Below are 27,731 nucleotides of genomic sequence, written 5' to 3' on the forward strand. Positions count from 1 at the left end.
TCCTTTTCTTCTTATTGACACAGCTACACGAAAGGTGAAATTAGCAAATCATTTAAATGCATCCCGTTAAATTTCACCTTTGATGTACTGTAAATTTCACTTTCTGTTTCCCAACAGGGAGTTCCTGGTCCAGGCCAGTACCACATCAGAAGTCAGTTTGAGAAACCTGTTGAGCGTGGTGGCCTGCCGAAATTCTCTTGTACCTTCCTCTCAAAGACTGAGGTACAGTCCAGACAGGTCTGTGGTAACCCATGTTGGCTTCAGGATAATATTGTATATTTCAGTTTTATGTATTGGTTTTTGTGTTGCTGTTGCATTGATTTTATGTCAGTTCATTTATTTGTATCTTACTGGGCAGTATTGCAATAACTTTGTAATCCCTCAGTCTTGTCTCTGTGTGTCTTAAGTGTTCTCCTCCTGTCTTCTTACAGTCACCTTTATGTTCTGTCCTTAGGATCTTCCATGTTAGGTCTGCCATGGTTCCATGTTTGTTTGTTTTCATGCTCTGTGTCTCCTGCTCTGTCTCTCTCTCTCTCTCTCTCTCTCATCCCAGTTACAGTGGCTTGCAAAAGTATCCGGCCCCCTTGAACTTTTCCACATTTTGTCACATTACAGCCACAAACATGAATCAATTTTATTGGAATTCCAGGTGAAAGACCAATACAAAGTGGTGTACACGTGAGAAGTGGAACGAAAATCATACATGATTCCAAACATTTTTTACACATAAATAACTGCAAAGTGGGGTGTGCGTAATTATTCAGCCCCCTGAGTCAATACTTTGTAGAACCACCTTTTGCTGCAATTACAGCTGCCAGTCTTTTAGGGTATGTCTCTACCAGCTTTGCACATCTACAGACTGAAATCCTTGCCCATTCTTCTTTGCAAAACAGCTCCAGCTCAGTCAGATTAGATGGACAGCGTTTGTGAACAGCAGTTTTCAGATCTTGCCACAGATTCTCGACTGGATTTAGACACCAGACAGGTCAGGGATAAAGTTATTGAGAAATTTAAAGCAGGCTTAGGCTACAAAAAGATTTCTCAAGCCTTGAACATCCCACGGAGCACTGTTCAAGCCATCATTCAGAAATGGAAGGAGTATGGCACAACTGTAAACCTACCAAGACAAGGCCGTCCACCTAACTCACAGGCCGAACAAGCAGAGCGCTGATCAGAAATGCAGCCAAGAGGCCCATGGTGACTCTGGACGAGCTGCAGAGATCTACAGCTCAGGTGGGGGAATCTGTCCATAGGACAACTATTAGTCGTGCACTGCACAAAGTTGGCCTTTATGGAAGAGTGGGAAGAAGAAAGCCATTGTTAACAGAAAACCATAAGAAGTCCTGTTTGCAGTTTGCCACAAGCCATGTGGGGGACACAGCAAACATGTGGAAGAAGGTGCTCTGGTCAGATGAGACCAAAATGGAACTTTTTGGCCAAAATGCAAAACGCTATGTGTGGCAGAAAACTAACACTGCACATCACTCTGAACACACCATCCCCACTGTCAAATATGGTGGTGGCAGCATCATGCTCTGGGGGTGCTTCTCTTCAGCAGGGACAGGGAAGCTGGTCAGAGTTGATGGGAAGATGGATGGAGCCAAATACAGGGCAATCTTGGAAGAAAACCTCTTGGAGTCTGCAAAAGACTTGAGACTGGGGTGGAGGTTCACCTTTCAGCAGGACAACGACCCTAAACATAAAGCCAGGGCAACAATGGAATGGTTTAAAACAAAACATATCCATGTGTTAGAATGGCCCAGTCAAAGTCCAGATCTAAATCCAATCGAGAATCTGTGGCAAGATCTGAAAACTGCTGTTCACAAACGCTGTCCATCTAATCTGACTGAGCTGGAGCTGTTTTGCAAAGAAGAATGGGCAAGGATTTCAGTCTGTAGATGTGCAAAGCTGGTAGAGACATACCCTAAAAGACTGGCAGTTGGAATTGCAGCAAAAGGTGGTTCTACAAAATATTGACTCAGGGGGCTGAATAATTATGCACACCCCACTTTGCAGTTATTTATTTGTAAAAAATGTTTGGAATCATGTATGATTTTCGTTCCACTTCTCACGTGTACACCACTTTGTATTGGTCTTTCACCTGGAATTCCAATAAAATTGATTCATGTTTGTGGCTGTAATGTGACAAAATGTGGAAAAATTCAAGGGGGCTGAATACTTTTGCAAGCCACTGTATGTCTTGGGGTTCTGTCTCCCCTACCTGTTCCCATGTTCTTCTTGTGTTTCGTCCTTGTCTTCCTGCCTGTCATGTGTTCTCGTGTTTGTTTATCCCTGTTTATCCCTAGTGTCAAGCTTGCGTGTCCTTGTCTGAGTCTTGCTGTGCATGCTACTTCCTGTTTTATTTTGTCAGTCCCTCATCTGATGTGCATCGTTTTTAGTTTTGCTTCCATTGTCTCGTTATGTGCAAATTTCTTCCTGCTGTGTTCCCATCTATTTCCACTTCCCTGATCATCCCTCATTGTGTATATTGTCTCTGTTTTCCTTGGTCCTTTGTGAGAACATCTGTTTACCTCCCATGTGTTTCTATGTTCCAATTGTTCCAGGTTTCTAGTGTTTAATTTCCCAGTTTAGCTTTCTAGTTTAGTAATTTGTTTGGTTTTCTCACGTTTGTATTATTTTTTGTCTATTGGCCTAAATAAACGGCTTGCCTTCACTTAGCCCCTGTGTCCATGCAACTGCATTCGGGTCCTCTCCTCTGCTCTGCACAATCTGACAGATTTAGATTAAATGTAAGAATGCTTCTATAATTTCTCTACTTTTAATTTTATGTGAAAATAAATCCAGTTAACATCTATTAATTAAACCTCTGTTTGTATCAGAGTTATAACCCCCAGTAGCTACTGTACTACAGTTAGGTATTTATGTAGTAGTTAGCTGTCTCCTAGCAACTGCAGCAAGTGTCTAGTTGACATGATATTGATTGTAAGATAGAATATGAATAAAGGGGTTGGTGACACACCTTTATATTTTATCATTTTCAAAGAGGAACTGTTACGGTCATTTTGCAAATCCATAAATTTATTCTTAGAGTCCAAATCTTTATCTATTTTATACTGCGCCATAGTACAACCTCTCAGTTCATCCACTGTCTGAGACAACCTGTTTTAACTCCCTCCTAATCTGAATTCTTTTCATGTAGTCCCATTATAAGCTATATATAGCACTAGACAGTACTACACCAGGTATATCCTAAAGTGTTTCTTCTTTTCTCAAACCAGTGGTCTCATAGCTCTGAGTCTGATGATAGGCTGAAATATATGATGGCTTGGACATAATCTACAGGAATCAAATATATTCAATTTACTGTACAATATCTCAAAGGAGATTGCTTTTTAATATGGAATACTTTCAGATCAGTTACAGATCCACAACACTGAGCCCTTCTTGGCTTGTTTAATTGATGTGCTGGGTTTGGAGGGATTCTTCAGATAGGGGTGAAGATGAGTTTATTAAGAGGCTCAGAGGAGCGAAGATGAGGGACGTGAAAATGTGTAGTTTCACGTTTCAGGAATAGCTGTCTTCTCCTCCTCCGTGGCACTGGCCCACAGATCTAGTCCTGTGAAATTCTCAGACTGATTTCATTATCGCTCTGACACACGTGATAGTGCATGTTCTCACACATAATTACGAATTCAGATTGTGTGTATATTAGGTGCAGACAGATTCAGATTCAAGTTGCTGCTGATATGCAAGCACAGTACAGATATACACACACGTGCATACACACATTCCAAAAACTACCTTTATTAGATCTAAAACATAAAGGTTTTACTGGTAAAAGACGGCCAATGCTAGATTCTTGGATGTATTTTATGCATGTGTGTGCATGCATGGGTGTGTGTGTGTCACAGTTTGCTATGACCTAATTTCCTCGGCCACATGCTGTGTTGGTGCGTCGACCCTGTGATGTCGTCACTGACACCCACCAAGAAGCGTGTGTGTGCGTGCGTGCATGTGTCACAAGTCATCTTCAGTGAAGTACTGAGAGTGACAGTTTTCTTAGATCTTCGTCTCACTGTGAGTCCGGTTCCATCTGACACTGTTATCCTGTGGAGGGATGGAAAGGAAACGAGGAAAGGAGGGAGGGGTGAAAGAAGCAAGAGAGGCAAGGATAAAAGAGGAACAGTTGGAATCTTCCAGTTCTTATCTCTCCTCCCTTTGACTTCCCAATTTTCCAATATCAAAGCATCAATCTGACACATTGTGAAAACATGGATTTTATTCGGTCTCACACTTCCAGTCGTCCCGTCCCTTTATTTGTTTACTAGTTGTCTGATCACTTGTAAGACCTTTCTGTGTGCTATACTTAATGCGTTTCTGTATTTGTCCCCATGTTTTTGTTTGGTTGTTTTTTTTCTGCTTCTACCCATTTATACCCTCATTAAAAAAAAAATAAAAAAATACAACCTCAGTTTGGAATTTGATGGTAAATAATCACTAAGATGTGAAAAGGAAAAGTTTGGGGACTCTGGACACAATAAACCAAAAGGTAGATGAAGAAAATATGTAAATTAAATTCATCCACCATCCTCTTCAAGGTCGTCTCTGCATACGTACCTCTGGACGACTTCCCGTGATCCAACGTTTATGATAAGTATGATCAGTGGTTATGACACAGACAGCAAACAGCAGTCTTCAGCGAAGGAGTTCACAATCTTTAAGCCCCAAAGTGTCTCATGAGATCAGGAATGCAGTCAGGAGATTGCCTGTCATTTTTCGACATTTATGAGGTTTTGCTCCATGAATTCATGTGAATTCAGATGTGTAAGTGACAACCTTGAAGGGTACAACAGCTAAATTTAAATCAGGTGCCTTTTATTGGTTGAGCCACAAAACTTTTTGATCGCTCCTCATATAATCCACACATTTTAATAAAAATCACGGTCTGTGGATTGCATGATTTTTTTTTATTTATAGATGATAATGCTTGAATAAGCATAGAGCCATGATGGCTCTCACAAAATCCTAAAAGGAGCTTAGAAATGTTTCTGCAGTTGATGCTGTGCAGAGACAACGCGAGAACATAAAAAGTGAATTTCATATGTGCGTCAGTATAGAGTGTTTAAGAAGACATCACGTTTGTCATCTGATATTTGAATACAAATGGAAAATGGTAGCTAAACAATGAAGATAATGACAATAAAATTATCTAACAGATGCTATTGTTTGTGATCTAGATGTGATTTAGTAAAAACCATGATGTTCCTTACTCCCTTACTGTTGATGTGGCCTAAAAACAAAGCCTTGAGTTTAATGTGCAGCACACTGATAGTATTTAAAGTTGTGGTCATGAATTTACATACACTCATTGTACAGTGTACATCTTTATTTATCTTACTCTGGCTGGATATTTGACCTCTCTTCTTGGCAGCATAGTAGAGTTGATTTAAATTGGTTGGTTGTCTGGCACACAGTTGGCTTTTAAGTATAGTCCACAAATTTTCAATAGGGTTGAGCCCAGGGTTTTGGGAAATTTACTTTGCCCATTACTAGTACCACTGCAGCAAAAGACCCCCAAAGCATGATGCTATCACCACCATGCTTGACATTTGGTACAGTATTCTTAGGACTGAAAGACTTACCTTTACCCCTTCAAACATTACTCTTGTCATTGAGGCCAAATGGCTCAATCTGTCTCGTCTGACGATAAAACCTTTCTCCATTTGGCTCGTCCACGTGTGCAGCTGCAGCTTTCAGCTGAGGTTTTGATTTTTCTTTCTTTCTTGGTTGGCACCATCTTGGTCAACGGCAATCAAAAACTCACTTCACTGTGAACAGTGACACTGGAGTTCGAGCAGTTACACCTTGGGTCTTCTTCCAGACCCAAGGTGTATCACCACCACAAATGGTGACACATTCGAACAACTTCTACTTACATACAGTTGTTAGGATTAATGATCGTAGTTAAATCTACAGTTCTGCTTCTTAGATCTTCACTGATTTCCAAGAACTTTTCCATTGCTCTGATTATTGGTCAGTCCAAGAGTGTTGTAGAACAAATCCTTTGTATGCTGGCAAAGACAAACTACCAGTTGTAGTCAATCATGCTCACAAAGAGAAGTTAATAAACCTTGGGCTCGTCAAGGTAAAATACAGCATCACTTGTGCACCCAATTCTTGTTCTTTAAAGTCAAGAAAGAATGCCATTAATGCTATGCAATTATTTCTGTTCAAAGAACTCATTAAAAGCCAATGATTACTATGACATTCATGCCCATGATGAGTATATGTAAACTTAGCACCGCAACTATACATGAGTTTGCCAAAAGAATATTATTGAAAAAATAAATAAATAAAAATCACTAGATCAAACTTTGTTTTCAGACTTTATCATTAAGAAATTTTTATCTCACTTTATTCATGTAAATTTGACTGTCTCTGCTGATTTACCGCAGAGTGCTGACTAAAGCTCCAGCCTGTTAGCAATTTACACACTGGCAGCATGTGTGCTGAGTGTTTCTATTCTGAATTTGTGAAACAGCTCAGACTCAAACTAATCTCAAAATTTATCAGAAATTTTAGTTGTTCTCCAAGTTTTTGTCCTTTTTCTTCCGCACTGCACAAACCCACATACATGTTACGTTCTTCAGAACTGACATTGAATGCTCAGTGGACTGACACACCATGTAAAAAACACTCATGTCACCCACCCTGTGTATGAGTAGACGTTTTGGCTAAGGTTATACATCTTGGCCTTTTTGTGCCGCCATAGGATTCACTTTTTGTAGTCCACCTTCTTTCTGCTTAGTATAAACTGACATTAACAGTGTAACTTATAGCTGTTTGTTGCCAAATGGCACCAATGAGAGCTCTTGTACTTGCACTATAGTCTCGCTTCTCTCCGTGTCTTCATTTTTCACTTTAACAGTCGTTATAACATTCTGTCACTGAAATACTCAACAGTGCCAATGAACATTTTGGCTTTGAGTTTGAATTTCAAAAGAGTTGCTCTGGCATTTTTTATCATATGTGCTTAAAAATGGAACAACAGGAAGCAGAAAAAAAAATCCACCATCCATGTGAAGTGGTAACAAAGCTCAGCGTGTCAGTTAAAGAGGGAAAATGTGCCTGTTAACAGGACTTTACTCAGAGCCAGTAAGCCAGAATCGGATTGACAGATGGTCACAAACCCCCGCTCTATAACTGCGTTTGAAAAAATAGTGTGGTTTGGCCCTGGGACAGCTCTTCTTGTCATTCTTGTTCTTCTCTTTTCAATCTCGAACCCAAAAAACTTCCCCACTGTGTCATTTTTTACTTTCGCTCAGTTTTTTTCCTCCATCTAAACATATTTTCTTCCATTATTTTCCCTTCACGTCTTTTTTTTTTTTACCTTAAAAAAGCTCAATAATTCAGCTGTGCATTACTAACACAATTTTCATTACCCCACAACTAATTTTCCATAGGCTGCATCTTGTTTAAATGCAAACTGTAAATCAATAATTGGCATGCCCCCAAATACATTATATTTAAGATCATTCTGTAGTTGAACATCAGTCATTTGAGGAATTGGCTGTGGTTTGTGTGGGGGTAGGCATTGTTAATATAGCCTCGCTGCCATTTGAAGGTATCAAGTGATTTGTATTCCTCTGCTGAATGGTTCCGTTGTGAGTTAAACTGAAACATAGTTCACCTTCAGTAATTTTGACTAAAAAAGGCAACTTATCTGTTTTGGTTCTTTGGTTTCCTGTGTTGTTATAATAGACTATTAGAGAAACACCCTGGAAGTGAGGCTGCCATCAGCAAAATGTTCAAAGAACATTACATACCTGATTGTGTGAATCATTATCTTTGCATTGAAGATGCTGTTTCTCCATCTCATTTTCTATCCTGCCACTTAGTTCTCTCTGTATGCATTCTGCTCTCATTTTTTGTGTCATTGATTTCATTATCACTCTTGCTCTTTCTATTTTGCCTTTAGTGTTTTTTTTTTAGTTTTGTCAGAAGAGCTTTTCCACATGTAATTGGGATTTGAGATTTGAGGCAAAAAGGCAGAAAAGCACTGTGGCTTTATGGATAGTAATTTGTGTTGTTGTCTGACTTTGTTCCTGATTGAAATATCTCAATGAGTGTTTGAATGAATTGTCATGAAATTTGTGTCCTTCTCATGATGGAATGCAATAACTTTACTTTCATTTATTACTCTGCTTATGCTATTGATATGTCATCTGCCCCACCTGTGTTTTTTATGTTAACCCTTTAAAGCCTGAACTATTAAATAATTGCCAGAAAATTCTTTTTTAAATGGAGTGTTTATTGAATCTTCTGACAAATTAAAAAATAATAATTAAATATTAATTTGTATATATGAGTTTTAATTTATATCTTACAGTATTTGCTACATCTGGAATTTTTAAAAATGTATTGTTCAGTTTATTTAGGTTTTAGGGGGAAAAACATAATGACACTGATGACTTAGATTTATCAAATGTGATACAGTAGTCGTTTAAACCAATCAAACTAGTGCTTGCAGATTAGCATCTCAAAGCCCTGCTGTGCCCCAACAAAATATCTACTGTATGTTAACCCCATTTCAATCATTACACGATTTTCCCCAACTCTCTTGATTTTTTTCAGCTGTGTATGTTTGCTCATACTTCTGCCAAAAAACGTCTTTATTAGGAACAAAGACTGTTGATATAAAAACAAACCCATATCACCATGGGAACTTCCTCCACCACTGCTTTTCATCCCAAATGACCTGGACAGAGATGATGGCCCAGCTGACTCTGGTAAAGTAAAGCTTTGACTGATTGAAGCTGAGTCTGTGGATGTCTGCAGCTGGATTTGTTACTGTGTTCCAGATGGACACCGAGGAGATGAAACCGTGTTGGTCTCTATTTGATCGATAGAAGAGGGCTGTTAAACATTGCATTGTGAAATTTCAGTGTGTGCTGGATACTTGACTTAAGACGCCTCACTTTGTGTTTCTTCCTTCACTCGTTCATCTGTATCATTCCCTTTATTCTCTTTCCATTAGAGGTTTGGCCCTGTAAAAGAAGTGTCGCCCCCTGTTGGTAAATATAATGACCCGCGCTGTGCCCTGGAGCTGCTGAAGAGGACCTCAGGAATAAAGAAAAGTCCATTTGGTATCACTGCACCTCGCTTCTCTTCTAACCACAGAAAAGGCACCACACCAGGTCAGTATGTGTTTTTTGTTGTGTGTGCGTATGTCTGTGTGTACTTGTATGCATATCCACAGTAGGTTGTGCACAGGCAGTGAGTTTCCTCTAGAATGTAGTTTAGCAGATATCTAGTAATCAATTGTTGCTCCAAACTGTGGGTTTCTTGCTTTGCACAGATTTTGAAATATAGATCTTTCTCTTAGTTAATAGCTGAGGCTTTTCAGTTAATATTCATACCATGTCAAACATGACTTGCACTTGACTGCTGCCTTTTAATGTTAGAGGACAGTATTTATTAGCCTTTGACACTTTTTTAAACAAGCCATGTTCTCTGAAAGATCAGAGTTTAACCTGACATGGCCATTATACTCAATTTAACAAGTAATAATTAAGAATAAGTACTACTTTGCAGCTTGTGTTAACATTTTGAAAAGAAATGAAAGTGACTTGACTTGTGTGTCTGTCTGTGTGTGTGTGTGTGTGTGTGTGTAAGAGAGAGAGAGGGAGCACGCTGTGTTGTCCCATGAGTGAACCCTTATTTATAGAGGTATGATTAATTTCTGATGTCTGCTTGCATTAAGCCTTTGAAATACAACACAAGGAATAATAAAACTACAACCTCGTCTATTTCGGCATTGCTACCTATATTACTTTGAACAGCAGTCATTTATGTAAAAACAGCCTTAGACTTTACGAGCACACCAACATTAAATCTATTTCTGTATTTTCTTCTCCAAACATCTCTCTGCAGTCTGTGGAGCAGAACTGACAGATGTGATGCATCACATGATTGATTTTAAGAAGCTGCCTTAATTTTTTTATGGTTCTGATGATTCACTTTATACAGACGGTTTAGTTGTATTTTATTGCTTTTTTAAAAAGTTTTTGGTAAAGTCTTGGTTTTATTTTAGCTTGAGGAGAAAATGCAAATGTTTTTCACTTGTGTTACCTTACCTTGAATATTTGAATATTGCTGCATTTTGTCGTGTGTGTCTGTTAACAAATTCTGCATAACAAATATGTATTTTCTTAGGTTAAAGTGCAAAGGACCAGTTGTTTATTCTTCTGTTTTTTTTTTTGAAGTACATCTGTAAACACAACATATTGCAGAGGAGACAGATGTTAGAAAAGCAGTAAACTGTCTCCATATGAAAGTTATTGTAGCACAGGTGTAGCACAGATGTCACTTCCCAGTCAGCACGACATGAATGCTACACACCCTGCCAAATGTGCCACTAAGCCAAAGTTACACCTCTGCAACATGTGTCTAATAGCTGTGCCTTAATTGCAAGATTTGCATCATCGTACTGGTTTCAGATAAAAACTAACAAGTGCTGGTTTTGAGGGAAAGTAGAACAACAACCAATTACAGTGTAGTCCTGGACTGCTTTATTTAAGGTCAGGTTTGTAAAAATGCACAGTGAACACCTCTGTCTGTCCAGGTCCAGGTTCCTACAATGTGTTTGAGCATGGCTTAGCCCGGGAAAGTTTTAAAAAGGCTTTTTTTTCTCAAACCAAGAAGGGAGGATTTGGCTCTTCTTCTCAACGCAGCTCCCTTTTCTACAAAAAGGAATCTGTCGAGACCCCAAGTCCAGCACAGTATGAGGTAGGATAGATTAGTAGTAAGTCATGAAGTTTTCACAATGTTATTCATCACATCATTTAGAGATTAGTCCCAGATTCGTCAATATGTTCGTCAATATTTTTTGATTAAAAAAAATCTCCTAAAAAGTTTAAGCTTGATCAGAGTCTTGCACATACGTTGCATGTTCATATTGTCATGTGTATGGGCACATTAATTTCATTGTCAAATGTTCTACATATAGAAGGAAAAGAAGACAGAGGAGAGCTACAAACAGCAGCACACAGCGGCTTTTAAATCGGTCACAGAGCGTCTGGCTTCACCACTGCTGGCTAAAGTAAGTTTCCTTTTCTCTGCGTTTGTCTCCCAGTTTCTCCCACAGTTGTTGTTGTTGTTGTTGGACAATTTTCCATCCAGAGATCAAGTTTATGTTGCAAATCTTCTCAAACCTACTTAACAGAAGAGCCGAAATGAAGTAAAACAGTGGAGCGTGCCAAGGTTTTAGTTTCATAAATGGGCCATCACAGCAGTTCATTTTCTCAGCCTGTCTTCTTTTCTTTTCCTTTTTCCTCCTAATGCTCATTTAAGCTGAAGAAAACAGGTCACATCTGTGATAATTATTTTCTTGCTCCTCTCCTCTGTGATGTCACTTTTCCTGTGAACATCTCTTTTCTCTCTCTTCCACTTTGCTTAATACAAAATCTGTCATATATTTACATACCAAACTCTTTCCATTTCTAAGTGTTACTTTGATTCTTTTTCAAAGCAATTATTTATTCTATTTATGATCAAACTGTTTTGTGTGTGACTCAAAATTAGAACAAGATGAAGCTATGCTTTTAGGCTTAATTGTATGATTCAGTATTAAATATTTTGATGTTATTGTCTTCAAATGATTGTTTTTCTAGATGCCATTATAAGGATATTATTCTTGAATTTAAAGATTTCTACAGCAACTGGTTATCTTAAAGTGTTTAATAATTCATCTCAACCCCAGAAATTTTGGTGTTTATATTAACTTTTGCTTTCTTACTCTGCGGGTCCTGAGTTAAACCTTTCTCAGCTTTAAGGCAAGCGATTGGAGCAGCTACGAATAAAACGCAGGACACTGTTAAGTGATATACCCTAACATACATTAGAGTTACCTAGGCAACTGGAGGCTGGAATCTAGGCTAGCAACAAACCACCAGCGACAGAGCAGTATGCGATAAGAAAACCTACTTGTTTTTGGAAGGTGCTGGTAGGGCAACTTGAAAAAGTGTGGTGCAAATTGGAAACAGATTTTGGCTTTGTCTTCAAAGTGAAAGCTGTGTTACACTTTTTAGAGTTTTACTGCTGCTCACTGAGTAGTTCGTGAGCATTTGCAGACAAGCTGAGATCGTCCATGCACAGAAACATTGCAGGTAATCATGGAAACCTTTCAGACTCCAAAACAATCACAAGGAGGGTTTTGATGTAGGTTTGTGTATCTCATTCTGAGCATTTTTCTCTAGTTTTTCTCTGGTTTGGAGGGGGCCATGGACTGGCCTTTATGCACAGGTAGTGTGCATAAAGGTACTGTCATCAAAGCCCAGCAATGTATATTCACCAACCAGTTGGCGAATATACATTTTTCCCTGGTAACTGATGAGTATGAGAGGTCGGTGGCTGGTTTCTAGGTCCGTGTAACAGGGTGGCATCATGATTTAATCTTTCATTTTGCTGTTGAGATAATTTTTCAGTGTCAAATGTTGGTTTATATTCTTTTGTTTTTAAAGTTGAGCGATCAGGAGTTTTTTCATACTGGGTCCTCAGTGTATAAATATTCACAGATGTGAAATCCTGCAAGAGTGAATCAATTTACTGCTCAACACGAGATGATAACTACACAGCCAAAGGAAACCGCACACACACTGTAAATTGAAGGACTTATTTATTCCTGGGTGGTATATTTCATGCTTAAATCTAATATTACATTTGATAAAAAATTATAATAAATCCCATGTCTTTACAGATTTTCATCTAAACAAATAGACTACTGGCAAAAAGTGACTGTTTCGATTGTGAAGCAGTATTTCTTTGCCCTGTATGAGACACGCCAATATTTACTTACATATAAATAATGCAAATGAAGAATAAGAGTGAAGTTGCTGGATTTGAGGGGTAGGGATTGAATTTTACTAACTTGAGCACTGAAAATTTTTGAACATGTGAATTTCTGCCTGAGCTACAGTGAATATTAAAGATGCAGAATTTGTACTTTCAAGTACCCTTCTGGGTACCAGCTGCTGTTTACTCTGATTAACTCTGAAGGTTAGAAGCGTTATCTTCATCTTGAGGCAAAGGTCCCCAGAGCTGATTTTAACACTGCAAACTGTGGTGCTCTCTACAAAGACAACGTTTAAAGGGTAATTTTGCATCGTGGGCAAAGATCTAGGTAGGTACATACTGTAACTCTAGCATCAATGGATTCAGTTGATCTTGTGAGATTCATGTGCATCTCTCTCTGCATATCACTCATTTAGTCACAGGATGTTTCGAAGAAAAAAACAATTTCTGTCAAGTAATCTTGAACATGCTTTGACATGTCCACTTGCACTTGTTTGCACTTCTCAGCAACTTTAATTAAATTGGTGCGATATCAGCAGTGTTATTATTTATAGACACTCAACAAACTACACAATGTGGGTAGTGTGTGTACATGCAGGCACTAAACAATTCTTTCTTATTTTAACTCTATGCTCTTTTATGACTTTTTTCTATTGTTTGTTTGTGTGTGTGTGTGTGTGTGTGTGTGTGTGTGTGTGTGTGTGTGTGTGTGTGTGTGTGTGTGTGTGTGCGCGAGTGATGGCACAGTGATGTGACAGACTGACTGGCAGAGTGCGCAGCTTTTCCTCACAGTGTGAATGTGCTGGAATTTTTCAGTGTTTTTTAGTGTTTTTCAGGAGTGAGAATGAACTTATTTAGACTTCAAGATGCTGCTTTGTAATATTTCGGTTCAATCTGACTTCACACTCTGCTGTCGCAGATTTTTCATATTCAAAATCATGGCTGTGCACTTACTGTATGTACATCAAAGAAGCTGATTAAAAGCTTTCTGCCTATATACATATTAATTTTCTATGCTTGTGTGTATATAGGTGGCAAGTGAAATTTCTACTTTTTGTTGTCAGTTTTAATGTGCTGCATTATTGTGATGTTTATTTATTATATCCCATTTGGTTACTATACTATACTATACCAATAGTTAAAACTATAGGAAACTCAGACTGTTTAAGTCCCTTTGAAGTTAAATATTAAAAAATAATGATAATGATATTTCCCAAGTTAGATAACGCTGAAGTCCCAGTGGTTTTCCATCCCCTCTGCGGAAACCAAAAATGCTTTACAGTCACTGGTCGTGACACATAACCTTAATGGGTTTTATTCTTGCTGTATGTTCAGAGAGGGATTTACACCGTGGACACCAGCTGAATGCCATTAACTACCTGTTAAACCAGCAGGACTCTGGAGACAAAGGAGCAGGGCTTAGGGACCGCGATATTGCATAAGCAGCTCAACTTTAGAAATTGACATGTGCGAGAAATGAAAATATTATCAAATGCGTCTCCATTTGCGACTTAGCATACTAATGTTACACATCGGCAGTCTCCAGTGGAAAAATTCTCTTGCTCTGCCATGTAGTGAGATCAGAGATCATTGTCAGCTTCATTTGGGCAAAAGATGTTAACTTAATTGTGTTTCGTGGTGCTATGCGCTGCACAGCAGAAAAATAATGTCATAAAACTATCTGCGTAGTACAAAACATTATTTTTGCTGGCCTCTTGAGTTGTACTGTGTGCCTGCGACTAAAATGCCATCAGGCAAAACAGGGCATTTGTTAAAGCTTTTATTCTCATTGTATTTTTTATGGCAGTTTGGCAAAAAATGCAGTAAGCACGCTGTATATATTTATACATTTTTACATTGTTTATGCATTCAGATAATGCAGATCTGTCAGATTTTATTGCATATCACAAATGAGCTCAAGTGAGAGTGTTGGGACTAATTAGAAAACTGCAAGCGATCCATCAAGAATTGTGGTGCTGATCACCTCTTTATTAGTCTCTACCTCATATATCTGTCTGCAGCGTTTGCCATTTTTCATGACAATGGCTCAGTTGAGTTTTCTGTCAAGCTGCAGTATATTGTGCTGATGGATGATCTGACTCACTTAGAATCCTTAGTTTGCTAAATTCTAATGCAGTAGAAAACATGACAGCATACTACACAGAATCTGCATAATGTTCAGATTTTGACATTGTCATGCGCTAATAGTTTTTGATCAGGATTGGATGTCTGCAAGTTGAAATGATCAGCAGGAGGCTTTCATTACATGCTGGAGACACGAGCTGATTAAATATTTAACAACGGCTTTAACTTGGTTCAGTTCCCAGTCGCAGTACCTCCAGCTTGGTTGTGTGTTCACGCAAACATAATTGGTCATGTTTGCAGGTGGGAGGCTGTTGAAGTCGAGGTGAAAAGAAGCAGCTGGTGGCACATGTCTCAGAGGTAGCACATGCCCGTCTGCATCTCTCCTCAGGCAAACAGCATTAACAGAGACGAGGACTGCAGCGTAGAGGGCTTTGTACATTCCAAATTGGGCTAGGGGAAAAACACAAACAAAAAATCAAAACATCATTCTCAAAATAGCAGAAAAAAACATTTTTCATTTACAATATCACCACCCTGTTTTCCTCGCTTACACCCGTGTGTGTGTTTTTTTTTATAGGGGAATAGCACCTTCAAATTGTCTGTGGTGGGGACGATCTGAGGCTAAGTGTAGTTGCTGCACACAGAGCCCCCTTTATGACCAGTTAATGAAAAATCACCTGGGGACATCTTAGCTGTAACAGTTAGCCACATGCTGTGCTTCAGCCTAGGCTGTATCCCTGGTAACGGTCCCCCACTGGGATGGATATTAAAAGAGTCTAATCAGAAAGCAATCACGAACATGAGAAGGCAAAAAAGCAGAAAAAAAAGAATAAAGGCAAAAAGTGTGTCTTTATTATCTCTTTTATGTGTGGGAGTTTATGTCTTCTGTACTTTGACTTAAAAGCTTCAATTAGTATTAAAGGTCAACATTTTGCTGGAGAATTTATTCACATTTCATGGCTTTTGAAATCAGAAATATAAAAGATACACCATGTCAGTTGAAATGATAGAAGCTGCTTTTGTGCAGTGCGTTAAACACACATCCAGGAGACCTGTTATCTAACTTGTCTTTGCTATTACTGTGTGACTTTTATTTTTCTGATCATTTGTTTTAAAGAGGTTGTTTTGTTTACTGGCGAGTTCCACATTATTTGGGAGGAGTTTATTATTAAGTCTCCTCTCAGTGAATTTCAAATTAGTTTTCTAAAGATTTAATGACTAAACAGTTCCTAAATAGCCACTCACTTGCCACTTTGTTAGGTCATCTGTGCAACTGCTTGGCTGAGACAGCCTGCTGATGTTCAAACTGAATATCAGAATGAGGAAAAAAAATTGATTGAAGTGAGCGTGAACATGGCATTGTTGTTGGTGTCAGAAGACTTGGTCTGAGTATTTCAGAAACTGTTGATCTGCTGGGATTTTCCCAGACAACCATGTCTAGGGTTTACTTTTACACCCTAGACATGTCCATCACTTTACCACCACAGTGTACCTATTTTCTGATGGCTACTTCCATGTCACAAAGCTCAAATCATCTCAAACTGGTTTCTTGAACATGACAGTGAGTTAACTGTGCTCAAATGGCCTCACCAGTCACCAGATTTTGATCCAACAGAGATTGGGTTGTGGTGGAACAGGAAATTCGCATCATGGATGTGCAGCTGACAAATCTGCAGCCACTGTGTGATGTTATCATTTCAATATGAAGCAAAAGCACAGAGGAATGTTTCCAGCATCTTAGTGAATCTATGCCAATAAATAAATTTTTCAAGAGAGAACTGGATTCAACCTGGGACTAGCAAGGTGTACCTAACAAAGTGGCTGGTAAGTGTATACTGAGTAACAAGTACTGCATAATTTAATAGGAAGATGTTGTGGAGTCTTATCTGGTGGTGGATTTCTTAAATTTCTGACAATTTAAATCAAACACAACATGACTTGTTCAAATACTTGAAGCTATGTCAGATGTGCACTTTACCCACAGGTCTGGATCTGATAGGAGCTGATTACCTGTCTGGGGAGAAGAAAGACTCACATCTTGTTGGGAAATGGCAGATATGAAAGGAGAGATGATTATGAGTATAGAGCACAGCTTAAATGAGTGTTTGCTTTTCTCTCCCACTTTAATCCAGAGCTTTTTCCAGTATTATTTCCCTTGATCCCCAAACCTTCTTTCTTCACTTCTGGACTTGTCTCCCTACATCTTTCTTTTCCCCCCTCTTTCATCACTGTTTTCTTTCACCTCATATACCTCTTTTCACATTCTCTCCTCCTCCTGTCCAACCCTTCCTGACACTGGCCTTTCTCCTGCAAAGGTCATGGGATACCCTCAGGCAGTGCTGGCAGAGAATAAGGGTAGAATTTAATTTGGACCTATGTTTCAACCCGAGGCAGTGGAATTCCTCCCTTTTCTATAAGTCAGTGAAGTATTGCCTTGTCCCTTGAAGTGACAGGAGAGAAGTTTGACTTGGCATTTTGTCTGTCAGATTCTTCAAATACATCTCTGCTTTACATCATCTCTGTTACCAGTGATATAATTAATAAAATTCTAGTGGATTTTCACTCTTTTTTATTTAGTGAGAGTGAGGAATTGTCAGTGATAAGGGTATTGGTTTATCGTGAGGTGTTAGCTATTCCTTTAATAAGGGGTACATTTTAACCTGTGATGTCATTGAATTGTTGGTTAATCCAATGAGATACACAATGCAATGAGTATTATTTGATATAAAAAACATCCATGAGGTAAAAGTGAAAAGTTCAGCCAACACCTTAGATTAACCACCGTTACACCACTAAGGCAGAAACTCACCGAAGAATCAGAGCCTCATTATTCTATATTTTCAGCAAGTGAAAGGTTGCAACTTTCTCCACTTTAGTTTATTTCCAGCATTAACAACAGTCCTGCAATTTTTCATTTATCTCATTACTATATTCTCAATTAGTATAAATGATCAATTTTGCCACTACTGAAGTTTAAATCCTAAAGTAGGCAGAACTAAAAATAAATAAAAATAACACATTTGACTCATGTTGTCCAGACACCCTTGGATTGGATTCATGAAATGTGCGCACTGGCCTTAAACCAACAGGCTTGAGCAGTGATGAAGATTAGGAGGCCATATTCAAGAAACCGAAACAGTACTGTCTGAGGAGGAAGCCAGAAAATGTGCACCTTTCCAAAGTGTTTCCATGGGAGTGACAGCGGTTAAAAGGCAATGGTTAAACAGAGAGAGAGAGAGAGAGGGTCTTGGAGTGATTTAACAGAGGTTGTTATTATCATTTCCTCCAAGACACTGTGGGTCAAATTAAAAAGACAAACAAAGCAAAACTAAGAAAGGTTTGGACATCAAAGTTTATAGGACTACGAGACTGAGCAAGAGAAGAAAACAGGTTGAGATCAGTGAGCAGCTGATCTGTCAGTCTGAGATAAGAAACTCACTGCAGTGAAAAAATCAATATTCTTCATCATCAGCAGTGCCATTGAATGCCAAGAAATGAGACTGTGCGTGATGACATCCAACAATAACAGAAGTCATTCTTAATGAAAGATGACATAACTTAAGGTAAAATAAAATGAGATTAAGAATATTAGAAAAATGTGTAAATTAAAAGATGAAATCCTATACCCTTACATTTAGTATTTTGTTTTCTTTACATACAATTTAATCTTTTATTTATTTAATTAATTGTAATTGTGAATATTTTTTAGCTTAAGAAGGAAAACTCCAAATAATGACCATAAATAATGACCGTAGAGTACAAACAAATCCAGGTATGAAAATAAGAGGATTTTCCTCATTTAATGTCTGATGTGTAATAACTCTAAAACTCCCAGACTGTATGCTATTGTTGTTAATGGACAGGTGTGAATTATGGCAGATATACACAAGTTAATACAAAAACTACTTCAAAAACGTAAGAAAAAGGAATGCTCCATGGAAACTCAATAAATGTAATGTGATTAAAATCTGCTCATCTGTGCAGTTTTGGGGCATTTGTGACTTACAATATGACAACATGTAAAAGTGGTGCAAGTTGAGATCTTCAGATGTTTTGCCTCATTTAAAAATAGTCCTCAAGATATATGTATTTTAGGACAATGAAAGAAAAACATCTAACTCAGACATTTGACAAACTGGAAAAGGGTGGAATGCCCAGTATGGGTCAGGGACGAGTTTAAGTATCTCAGGGTCTTGTTTACGAGTGAGGGGAGAGGGGAGTGAGAGATCAATAGATGGTTGACTGTAGTGGTTTGGTGTGTTAAAAAGACAGCTGAGTGTAAAAGCGAAGAGTTCGATATACCGGTTGATCTACGTCCCTACCCTCAGCTATGGTCATGAGCTTTGGGTAGTGACCGATACAAGCGGCCGAAATGAGCTTTCTCCGAAGGGTGACTGGCATCTATCTCCCTTAGAGACAGGGTGAGGAGCTCAGCAATTTGGGAGGAGCTCAGAGTAGAGCTGCTACTCCTCCACATCGAAAGGAGCCAGTTAAGGTGGTTAAGGTTAAGGTGCTTCCTGGGTGAGATGTTCGAGGCTCCCCAGGAACCATGAACCATGATGCTACACCAGCAAGAAAATGCAGAAAATGCCAAAATATACAAAAAACATGAGGAAAATATAGCAGAAGCCTATTAGTCAGCTAAATTTGATTTGATTGATTTGGCAACTTCATAACACTGAAAGAAGCTCATACCGACATCTACTATTATATGAAAATTGTTTAATTGTAACACCAAGTTGAAAAGACAGCATAAACATAGCATAGCTTTGGTGTCGTCACTGGACTCCCCTACCGTCTAGAAGCTCAAAACTCAGTGAGCACAATAAGTTATTAACTAGAGCAGGTTTTGTACACCTTGGACAGGTCACCAGTCTAACACAAGGCTAACACAGGGAACTCTCATATAAATGTGAGCTCTGACACATGTACATCACCAATAGCTTAAACAAAAATATCTTTGGATTATGGGAGGAACCCCACAGTCCTGGTACCAGAGAGAACACATACAGGGCCACAGCTGGCCAGTGGCTTTGAACCCAGGACCTTCTTTTTGTGTAGCGGTGCTAGCCACTGCACCCCCATGTCATCATAAAATGGCAGTAATACTTTGCCTCATGAGATATGTCACAACCTGTAATAACATGAGCAAATAAAACCTATTTTAACCGATTGAAATATTCAACAATATGAAGATTTTTGTTGCAATTTTTTTTTGCCTTTTGGAAGAAACTGTAACCAAGCAATAATGTCCCTGCCAGTCAAACACACTTCACTTTATCTGTACTAATATCTTTTACTGACAATGAAGAAGACTTCATAATTCTCTCTCAGAGAAACTGAATCAGTGAGAGACGATATTAAACATGTTTTTTATTACATGTACCACTGACATTGATTGGAAGCACGATTCATAATATATCAACGGTGCCAAAATAATAATGAAAACAAATAGAAAAAAGGGAGCACTTCTTAGCTGGAGACATTTCCATCCTCTGCTTGGCAGCTCCTTCTGTTGCTTGTTAAGATAATACACAGGCTGTGTGCATTGTACACTTACTCATATATTACAATTTTGCTTTTGTTACTGTGAATGATGGGTAATAAGGGCCATGTACTGAAATTAAGTTAATTCACTCATAAGACATAGTTAACGCTGAATGCTAAAATATGTAACTGTGTTAGGTGTTACTGTACCTACAGTGTGTGAGGCAGCTCCAGGAGTGTCCTGCCAGTATTGATGCACACCTTGTCACAAATGTATTGTCAAGGGGAGGTATGTGGATTCTAAATTGCTGTGTTTCCCTCCTATCCCTTTTGTTGGCCATATACAGCATAAAATTCTTATTCAGTCGATGCTGTGTGTAGTGACACAGAGAGACATCATTGACAAGGGCTGACACAGTGAAGAAAGACCTCATTAATGTGGATGACAAGTGCAAAAACAATATACTGCTCTCAGAAAAAGATACCACACATAATGGATTTGAGAGAGACAGAAAAATTAAAGGAGAGATGAAACTGAATGGAAGAAACAGTAGGAGGGATTGAAGGAGAGACAAAGAGAACGCGAAAGAGAGCCTCTGTGTATATTGTGTAATTATCTATCCTATTAGCTCTGGTTGAGATAATTAGAGTGTTTGCTAAACATACATTTATCCAGCTGAAGAGCATCAACGCTTGCTCTGCGCTGCAAAATGAACCGAAATGTGGAAACCCATGTGGCGAAATTATACAGAGAATGAAGGGGGGTGAGATTAAGGAATTGAGTAGAAAGTTGGTGGTGGGGTTTGATGGAAGAGGAAAGAAAAAGAGTTCAAATGAAGGGAGAAAGATGGGAGGACAAGTGGTGAAAAGGAGTGAAAAATTAAAGATGATAAATAAAAGCCGCGGGAGTCAGTCAGAGAGTGTGACAGTTGCATATGCCATGGGCGAGATATGGTTGAGTTGCAAAATATGCAGTGGGCCAGGGTTTGTCACTTATTGACTTTTTGTCTCTGTGTTTCATTGCATTTTTATGATATATCCATGGACAGCTAATGGCATGTCATGGTGCAGCCTCTATTTATGGGAGACAAGGGAGTCGGGTGATGAAAGAAAGGAACAAAAACAGGAAAATAGACTTATAGATTTGATATGGATTTTACTGTCAGCTGTCTGGGTAATGATGATGATGGGAATCCCTGTGAGAATTCAAGCAAGCTCTCACACACTGACACACAGTGCTGTTGCTGTGAATGCGACTCATTTGAAATGCGCCCATAAACACATAAATACATACATATTAATCCGATATCACCTAGAATGTAGAAACAGGTCTAGATGGGTCCATTTGCAAACTCTTATTAGTGCACACACAATTTGTAGTGGTGCACACACAGGAGATCAAGACACACCTACAATTAAGTGATTGAATGAGCGCTTAGTGACACTTCTACCCTGAGGCATCAGACAGTAACACTCCCATCATGCTTTGAATATCTTGAGAACATTTCATAAATGTGATAGATAGAAAAGTAAAAAGTGGAGAGGAAACAGGGGGTGGATCGACGCCTGCTGTTGCATTTCGTAGTTGTATTGACTATTTTTTTCAGATGAGAGATTTTACTCCCTTTTTCTTTCTTTTTGTGTTTTCTATACTTGCTCACTCTCCTCTGTTTGCTTGCAGCAATAAACAAAATAAGAAAGGAAATGACCTACGGCTATGTGCCGTTGTGTGAGCTGATTTACCCACCTCTTTGTGATGTGCGATACCACTTATTTCCTTTCAGATCCGACACAAAGTCAAACCCCGGCTGGCATATATTGAATACCAGTCCACATGGATACTAATACTTGATGCATACAAAAACTTTCTGTGCTCGGTGAAGATTGCCCTGTTTGTTTCCCAGGTATCATGTGATTGTTGCTGCTCTGTGTGGATCCACTGGCTAAAATTGATCACTATATGCAAACTCTGCATGCAAATGCATATTTAGCCATAGCTATGAATGCAGCCTCGAAAAATGTACTGGCTGCTGTTATGGAAACAGGAATCAACAGGTTGCTTGCTCAAACTTTATAGGAATACATTTTATTTTATAGAAATACGTTCTATTAAGATTGAAGTACAAATGTGGGCGGCAAAGTGGTCAGCGCTGAATATCTCACAGCAAAAAACTTTGGCACTCAAATCCACATGTAGTTTGCTTGTTCTCGCTGTGGCTACGTTTGTTATGTCCAGGTAATCTTCCTTTAACAGTCTACAGACATGGATGCATGTTGTATTTTAAATTGGCTGTAGGTGTGAGTGTAATAGACTGGCAAGGTGTCCAGGGTGTACTGGAGTAAAATAGCCTTTTTCAGCATGACATCCCTTGAAAATTTTAATGCAATTCATAAGATCCTAGGAAGACAAATCTATCTAATCAGACCTTAAACATTGACGGTAAATCATTATAAAGCTATATACACTATTTAGGATACAATTTAAACCAGATACAGTGGAATTCCCACATTTAAAAGTAAAAGCAATAAAATGCAATAAAGTGATAACTTGGAATTCCACAAGGGGTTTCATTGGATTGGGGCAAAGAGTGATTCGTTAGTGGATCCACTAGTTTTAAGGCTTATTAGGAGCCACAACAAGGTATAGCCACATATAATACAACAAATAGGTATTTTATAGCACTTAAAAGTTATCCAGAAAAAAATTAAATGTGTTCTTTTGCCTGTTTGACCAAAACAGTAGTGACACTTCACTGACTTGAGCCAGTTGTTGGATGACGTTGAATGGGACTATATGCACTCATGCAGGTCTGATGTTATGACATGTTTTGAGTGTATGTGTGTGTGCGTGTGTGTTTGTGTGTGTGTGTGTGTGAGAGAGAGAGAGAGAGAGTGAGAGGAGAAGGTAAAGCTGCTTTATAAATGCATATAATGACAAAGCTAAAAGTTCTGCTGGTGACTTCTAGAGGTTGCAATTTCCATGACCTCTTACAATATTAATTAACTGTAGTAAACAAGAAAACTTTCACTGCTCTTTGTGGTGAGATTGCTATTAAAGGCAGTGCCTGGGCTTCATTAAAATCAGATTAGATTATTCGGACCATGAATATGCACCAAAAAGTACACAGCATTTTGGAGAGAGTCTCCCAAGTGAGTATAATGTCCAAAAACAACATATGTTTATGTTCCTGTGATAAAATCCTGTGGGGAGAGTCAGTTCTCTTTTCCATCTGAAGCAAAAGAGGAAGTTGTGTGATGTTGATACAGAGCTGGAAAGTACTGATGATCCAACACTAGACTTTAGCACCATTTTAACCACAGTTTTTTGTCCTGAGGTCTTGTCTTATCCAGGTAATTTAAGTGTTAAGGGTTTTTCACTTCTCACTGGGGTAAATTGCCAAGGTAAGTTATGCTGTAATCCTAACCTGCTCCAGGACAATTTATGTTCCAGATTAGAGATCAGCAGGTAGGAAACCATTGCTTATGGACCAATTGATTTTCCATAAAATAGCGTCACGATTCCTGGAACACCCATCGGACCTCTGTGCACAGACAGTTGGTGGATCTAAAGTTTTTCATTAGCATCTAAAGTCTTCATAATTCCCTGATGAGGATCAGTAAGACATACAGATTCTTAGATGGAACTTTATTCACTGGTTTTCTTTTCATCTACTGGCAGCAAACAATTTATAACAGTTTTATTTTTCTATAACATAGCATTAATATGTGACCCTAAAAACAGGACATCTGCACTGTTGCAGATGACATTTGTCCAGAGAGTGAGCCTATGTTTGCATTCTGTTTTTACTCTCCAAGCCTTAAACAGCACAGAGTCTGCAGCTGAGAGAATCAAAAACAAAAGGAGGGAAGCAGGTTCTGTTCTGAGTTTTGGTTTAAATTTGCTGGAAGTGCCTATTTTTCACAAATTCTTTTATTTACACCATGTTTTAGGCACAATATATAGTCTCTGCTGGGGGAATATGTATTATATGTGCAGCTTGTTAAGTCGTATCTCACTAAAGCCACTGAAAGAAGTGCAAACTGTGAAGAAAGCCTGACTGTGTTGAGCTTTGTTTTCTACTAGCAATGCTGATTTCTTTTGACCATTATCACCACTGTTTGTGACCATAACCAAAATTACTGAGGTCCTTAGAACCTCAATAATGCCTTAAACTAAACTATGTTTTCTTAAATTGGATCAAGGAGCTTTGTTAGGGTTAGGTAAGGTAGCAAACTTTAGCAGTAGCACTGATACAATATAAAAGGTTGGCAGTTTGGGGAGCTACTATAGATAATGTCATGCTGCTGTTGGAGGTGTCAGATTAGGGAACATTTCTTTGTGTTGTGTGAGAGGGCAAAGGATGCACTCTCATTTAAATCAGTCACATTTTGTCTGATGGATCACAACATCCTGTACCTCATGTGCCAAAAAGCTCAGTGTCCAAAATAAAGAGTGATTATCTTCAGGAGAACATACATGTTCTCAGTTAAGTTCCTGTCAGTCCTAGCATAAAAGATTAATATTTAGAGCCTATTGACAGATACTTTGACTGATGAAGAGACCATAGAAGATGTGATAAAGAAAATTATGTTTAGCTGTGGTTAAAATGTGGCTTTTGCTGAACTTCCTCGCCCTCAATGAGAATAAAAATGAAATCCTGGTTTTTAATCTCACTCGCTGCCAGGAAGCTCAGTTCACAAATATCACTTCATTCTGTAACCTTCATATAAAGAATCATGTATCATGTCAATTTCTATATAATTTTTAATCTTTTTACACCCTGAAATTAGAGTTGCAGATTAAACGTGTCATCAAAGCTAGCTTATTTCAATTAAGACTTTTAGCTAAAGTCAAACCTTTGCTTTCTTTTAAAAACCTTGAGAAGGTGATTATCACATCCAGACTGATATTCTTTATTTAGAATAGGCAAGGCGCTGTTATCACAAATGCAGTTAGTACAAAATGCTGCTGCTAGACTCCTGGCTGGTAAATGAAAACATGAACCTATTTAACCACCTGTGGAGTTTAGGATTCATTTTTGAAACCCTTTTCTTCACTTATAAATTCTTACATGGGCTTGTCCCTAAATATCAGTCATAGAAATTACAGTTTTAAATTCTTATGTCAGCTGACTGGTAGCTCTTACTAGTTCAAAGCACTAGATTGGCTTCTAGAGAGAATTGATTGAAGCTCTCAGACTCTGTAACAGCTCAGGTTGTCTCAACTAAAAGCTCATCTTTTCTCTTTAGTATTTCCATTTAGTCTTAATTTTTAACTGTTTCATTCTGTGAACAGTATATATTGTCATTTGTAATTACTCATTTTAATTATGCCTGTAATTATGTTCTCTTGCTGTTTTGGTTTTCCCCATTGTTTTATTGATTGTTGTGCAGCACAGGTCTACATGTCTGCTGTGCCGAAATGTTCTATATAAATAAACTTGACAACATTATAGTTCCAAGCTTCACTGAAACATGTTATTGTAAAATGCCAATATTGGTTAAGAGTAAACAAAGGGTACTTGTTGAACTTTATGGTGTGAGTGTTGATTTTTTTTAATAGTTACTTGCTTAATGCTCCATTGCTTTTTCTGATCCCACCTGTCCTCTAATTAAGGCGTTGTAAGCTTAATTTCCCTTGAGTGAGACAGCTACATATTAATTGATTCATAACTGATGAAAATGTACATGTTTAGTAACACTATAGCACATTGTTGCAAATCTTTCTCAGTGTACAAAGACAGCGTGTTGTGGGTTGTAGAGGATGTGGGGACACATAAAAGATTAGAGATAATGGAGACCACAGAGACAGTAAAAGGAATGCGTCAGAGGCACAGGAATAAATGTGGGAAATGCGGCTGGATGCACGAGCAACAGAGGAAAGACAAAGAAATGAGAGAGAAACACAAGTACGTCTTAAAATGTGTGATAGGGCACAGATGGGGAACTTGTCTGTGTTGCACTTTCAGATTTGATGATGTGTGGATGCTATCTAAGTTATTGCTTGAAGAAAAAAGATCACATACGCTTGGTGGAGTTCTTTTTCTGGTGTTTCCCCCCTTCTCTTCCCCTCTTGCTGTGAAGTCCTGGTTATTGTTACCTCCCTGCTGTCTCGCTGTTATAAAACAAGTCAACTGAAAAACAGCCCCTCCTCAGTCTGCGACTCGGAATAAAAGACGTTTTACGAAAGAAGGTGGATAAACACAACATGACTTCTGGCAAATTCATAAAAGTAGAACAAGCGTTTGCAGAGGCCACACCCACCGTATGCATTGCTGGTACTCATATCTGTATCATGTACAGACAAAAAAACCCCAAACATTTGTTTTACATTTTCTTAATTAATTAGCAGATATTTTCCATTGATTTCACATCTTTACACTGTGTTATAAGACATATAACAAACAGAATCATCAATGTAAACAACCTTTCTTACACTAAAATGCTACTTAAAAGGACACTGTTTATTTTGCCAATTAAAGGAGGTAAACAGTTTTCTGTCATCTGCTTGACTTGTTAAAGTTTACCCATTACTGTAACATGTACTATGCCAAAATATGTAGCCTGGCAAAGAAAATATCTAAGCATCATTTAGAAGCATATTCAGAAACTTAATTAAAAGTTTCTCTGGTCAGCTTGCTTTTCTAGGATTAAAAGTAAAGTTTGGTGCCAAGCACTGAAACAACATTTCAGTTTAGCATCCACCAGTCTGCCGTCTGCTTTCTGGTGAGGAAAGTCTTTAATAAAGTAGGTAATGATTCCTTTCATGTGTCCACTGTTTCTTTGAAATCAGTTGCTTAGAGTGAGTCAAATAAGAAATATTGTCAGCTAGCAGCATTAATACAAAGCCAGATGTAAAATGCTGCGATTTTGATAAATGAAGCCTTTCAGATGCATCTTTTCTGTCTAGCGTCAGGACGATGCTCTGTCTGTCAAATCTTATTTGTATCGACCTGCTTTTGAAAGTAGCGAGAGATTGGGTCCCATTTGTATTTATTTATTTGAGAATAATGGAATCGTCAGCAGATACCTGCAGACCTGTGACACTGCCCAGAATAGAGATCAGTATTTAAACAAATTAAAAACTTATTTTCCACGTGTAGATTGGATTAGGAGAAGTGAGATGTAGCAGGCCTGGTTCTTTAATTTGATCCTGTCTTTGTCTATTAAGAGGACTGCATTTCACTTATGCCGCCAGTTTTCTCAGCTTCAGTTGTTTGTTCTAATCTTTACAGGTTTCTTTTTGCCTGTATACCATTTATCTTTTGGTTTGACCATCTCTAGATATTTTTCTCCCCTCTCATTACCTTTTCTTTTTCTCTGACGGTTAATCGGTTTCTCAATGT

The 27,731-nt window shown here is 38.4% G+C and overlaps 1 protein-coding gene across 9 annotated transcripts in view; it reads left to right on the forward strand.

Moving 5' to 3' along the window:
* Positions 1-27,731, forward strand: part of stpg2 (sperm-tail PG-rich repeat containing 2) — a 60,613-nt gene that overhangs the window by 13,627 nt on the left and 19,255 nt on the right. For 8 of the 9 annotated variants that reach the window (XR_266172.4, XR_266173.4, XR_002064187.2 and 5 more), the window contains exons 7-10: positions 118-237; positions 8,999-9,158; positions 10,586-10,749; positions 10,970-11,062. Coding sequence is in view for 6 of the 9 variants with exons in the window: in XM_005452033.4 (XP_005452090.1) it covers positions 118-237; positions 8,999-9,158; positions 10,586-10,749; positions 10,970-11,062 (537 nt within the window). In the remaining 3 variants the exon portion in view is untranslated. The remainder of the gene's footprint in view (positions 1-117; positions 238-8,998; positions 9,159-10,585; positions 10,750-10,969; positions 11,063-27,731) is intronic. The other variant, XM_005452037.4, reaches the window with a different exon arrangement.

This window comes from Oreochromis niloticus, linkage group LG12, assembly GCF_001858045.2.
Source record: "Oreochromis niloticus isolate F11D_XX linkage group LG12, O_niloticus_UMD_NMBU, whole genome shotgun sequence".
NCBI classification, from domain to species: Eukaryota; Metazoa; Chordata; class Actinopteri; order Cichliformes; family Cichlidae; genus Oreochromis; species Oreochromis niloticus.